At 39.4% G+C, this 1,836-nt stretch overlaps 1 protein-coding gene across 1 annotated transcript; it reads left to right on the forward strand.

The window, feature by feature from the left end:
* Positions 1-312: 312 nt before the first annotated feature.
* On the forward strand, positions 313-1,278 carry LOC107636466 (uncharacterized). Its single transcript, XM_016339971.1, has one exon. It carries the CDS (start codon positions 313-315, stop codon positions 1,276-1,278), a length of 966 nt encoding a protein of 321 aa, XP_016195457.1.
* Positions 1,279-1,836: the final 558 nt, after the last annotated feature.

Genomic DNA, 1,836 nt, shown 5'->3' on the forward strand with positions numbered 1-1,836 from the left:
TTTTCCAGCGACACCATGACCAATCCAAGAGGAGAATGCAAGGCCATCACATTAAGAAGTGGGAAGGTGGTGAAGGAGACATCCTCAAGCCACAATTTGCAAGAAGAAGAGGTTGCAAATGACTCAGAAATCAAGAAACAAGAATAGACACATACTCTAGCTCCACCAAAACAAGTCTTGAAGTCCTATGTACCAAAAACACCCTACCCACAAAGGTTAAGAAAGGATAGGAAGGATAGTCAGTTTTCTAGATTTTTGGAGATCTTTAAGAGGCTCCAAATCAACATCCCTTTTGCTAAGGCATTAAAGCAAATGCCACTCTATGCCAAGTTCCTAAAAGAGCTCATGACAAAGAAAAGAAACTGGGGAGAAAAGGAAACTATAGTGCTCACAGAAGAATGCAGTGCCATTATACAAAAGAAGCTTCCCCAAAAGATGAAATATCCTGGGAGCTTTCAAATCCCCTGCATCATAGGGGATATTAGCATTAAAAAAGTATTATGTGATCTAGGAGCTAGCATCAACCTTATGTCCTTGGCCATGATGAAGAGAATGAGAATTGAAGAAGCCAAACTAACAAGAATGGCACTTCAACTAGCTAATAGGACATTCAAGTTTACCCATGGAGTAGTAGAAGACTTGTTAGTTAAAGTGGGAGAGTTCATCATCCCAACTGATTTTGTTATGCTTGACATGGAGGAAGAGTCTAATGCATCAATCATACTTGGAAGACCATTCTTGGCAACAGCTGGAGCGATAATTGATGTGCAAAAGGGAGAGTTGGTCCTAAGACTGCATGAAGAAAAGATGGTGTTCAATGTTTTCACTGCAATGAGCTACCCCAAGGAGTCCATTGGAGAATGTATGATAGTGGACACAATGGAAAAACTGGTTCAAGGAGTCTTAGAAGAAGATCAATGTGAAGAAGCAATGGAGCAAGATCATCAAATATCATGTGGTGAACTACCACAAGAAAGCATAGAAGGCTCAATCATGCTAGACAAGGCAACCAAGGGGAAGGTGGAAGCACCAAAGCTGGAGTTGAAAACCCTGCCCCCAAGCTTGAAGTATGCTTACTTGGGGAGCAATGACACATACCCAGTAATCATCAACTTAAGCTTGAGTGAAGAACAAGAAGATAAGCTCATCAATGTGTTGAGGCAACACAAGGATGCCGTAGGGTGGACACTTTCAAATTTAAAGGGGATTAGCCCTTCAATGTGCATGCATAAAATCCTTCTTAAGGAGGATGCCAAGCCCTCAATACAACCCCAATGAAGATTGAACCCAACAATGAAGGAAGTGGTACAAAAAGTGATGTCACAAAAATTTGTCTCTCAACGAATTTCCACCGGCAAGTGTACCGGATTGTCGTCAAGTAAAAACTCACTATAGAGTGAGGTCGAATCCCACAGAGATTGGTTGGTTGATCAATGTTAATTGGAAGAATGTTCTAGTTGAACTAAATCAGATTTGAAATTTGGAGTGCAGAATGTAAATTGGCAGGAAACTTAAAGAGCAAGAAATTTAAATGACATAATGTAAATAACAGAAATTAAATAGCAGAAAGGAAATTGCAAAAAACTAAAGTGCAGAAACTTAAATTGTAACAAATTAAAAGAGAATGGGAATTATTAAGCATCAAATTAAAATGCCGAATGTAAAGAGAATGGGTAGATCAGAATTGGGGATTCATTGGGTTTTAGGAGATATTGAATTCTCCGGATCAAATCATTCTCATCTCTTCCTCAATCAATGCATTCATTGACTTTGCTTGGAAATCTTAGGTGATTGGATCCCAATGTCTTGGCTCACCAATCTCTCTAAGCTTGAACA

The sequence above is a fragment of the Arachis ipaensis genome, chromosome B4 (assembly GCF_059453495.1).
Source record: "Arachis ipaensis isolate K30076 ecotype BB chromosome B4, ASM5945349v1, whole genome shotgun sequence".
In the NCBI taxonomy this organism is placed as follows: domain Eukaryota; kingdom Viridiplantae; phylum Streptophyta; class Magnoliopsida; order Fabales; family Fabaceae; genus Arachis; species Arachis ipaensis.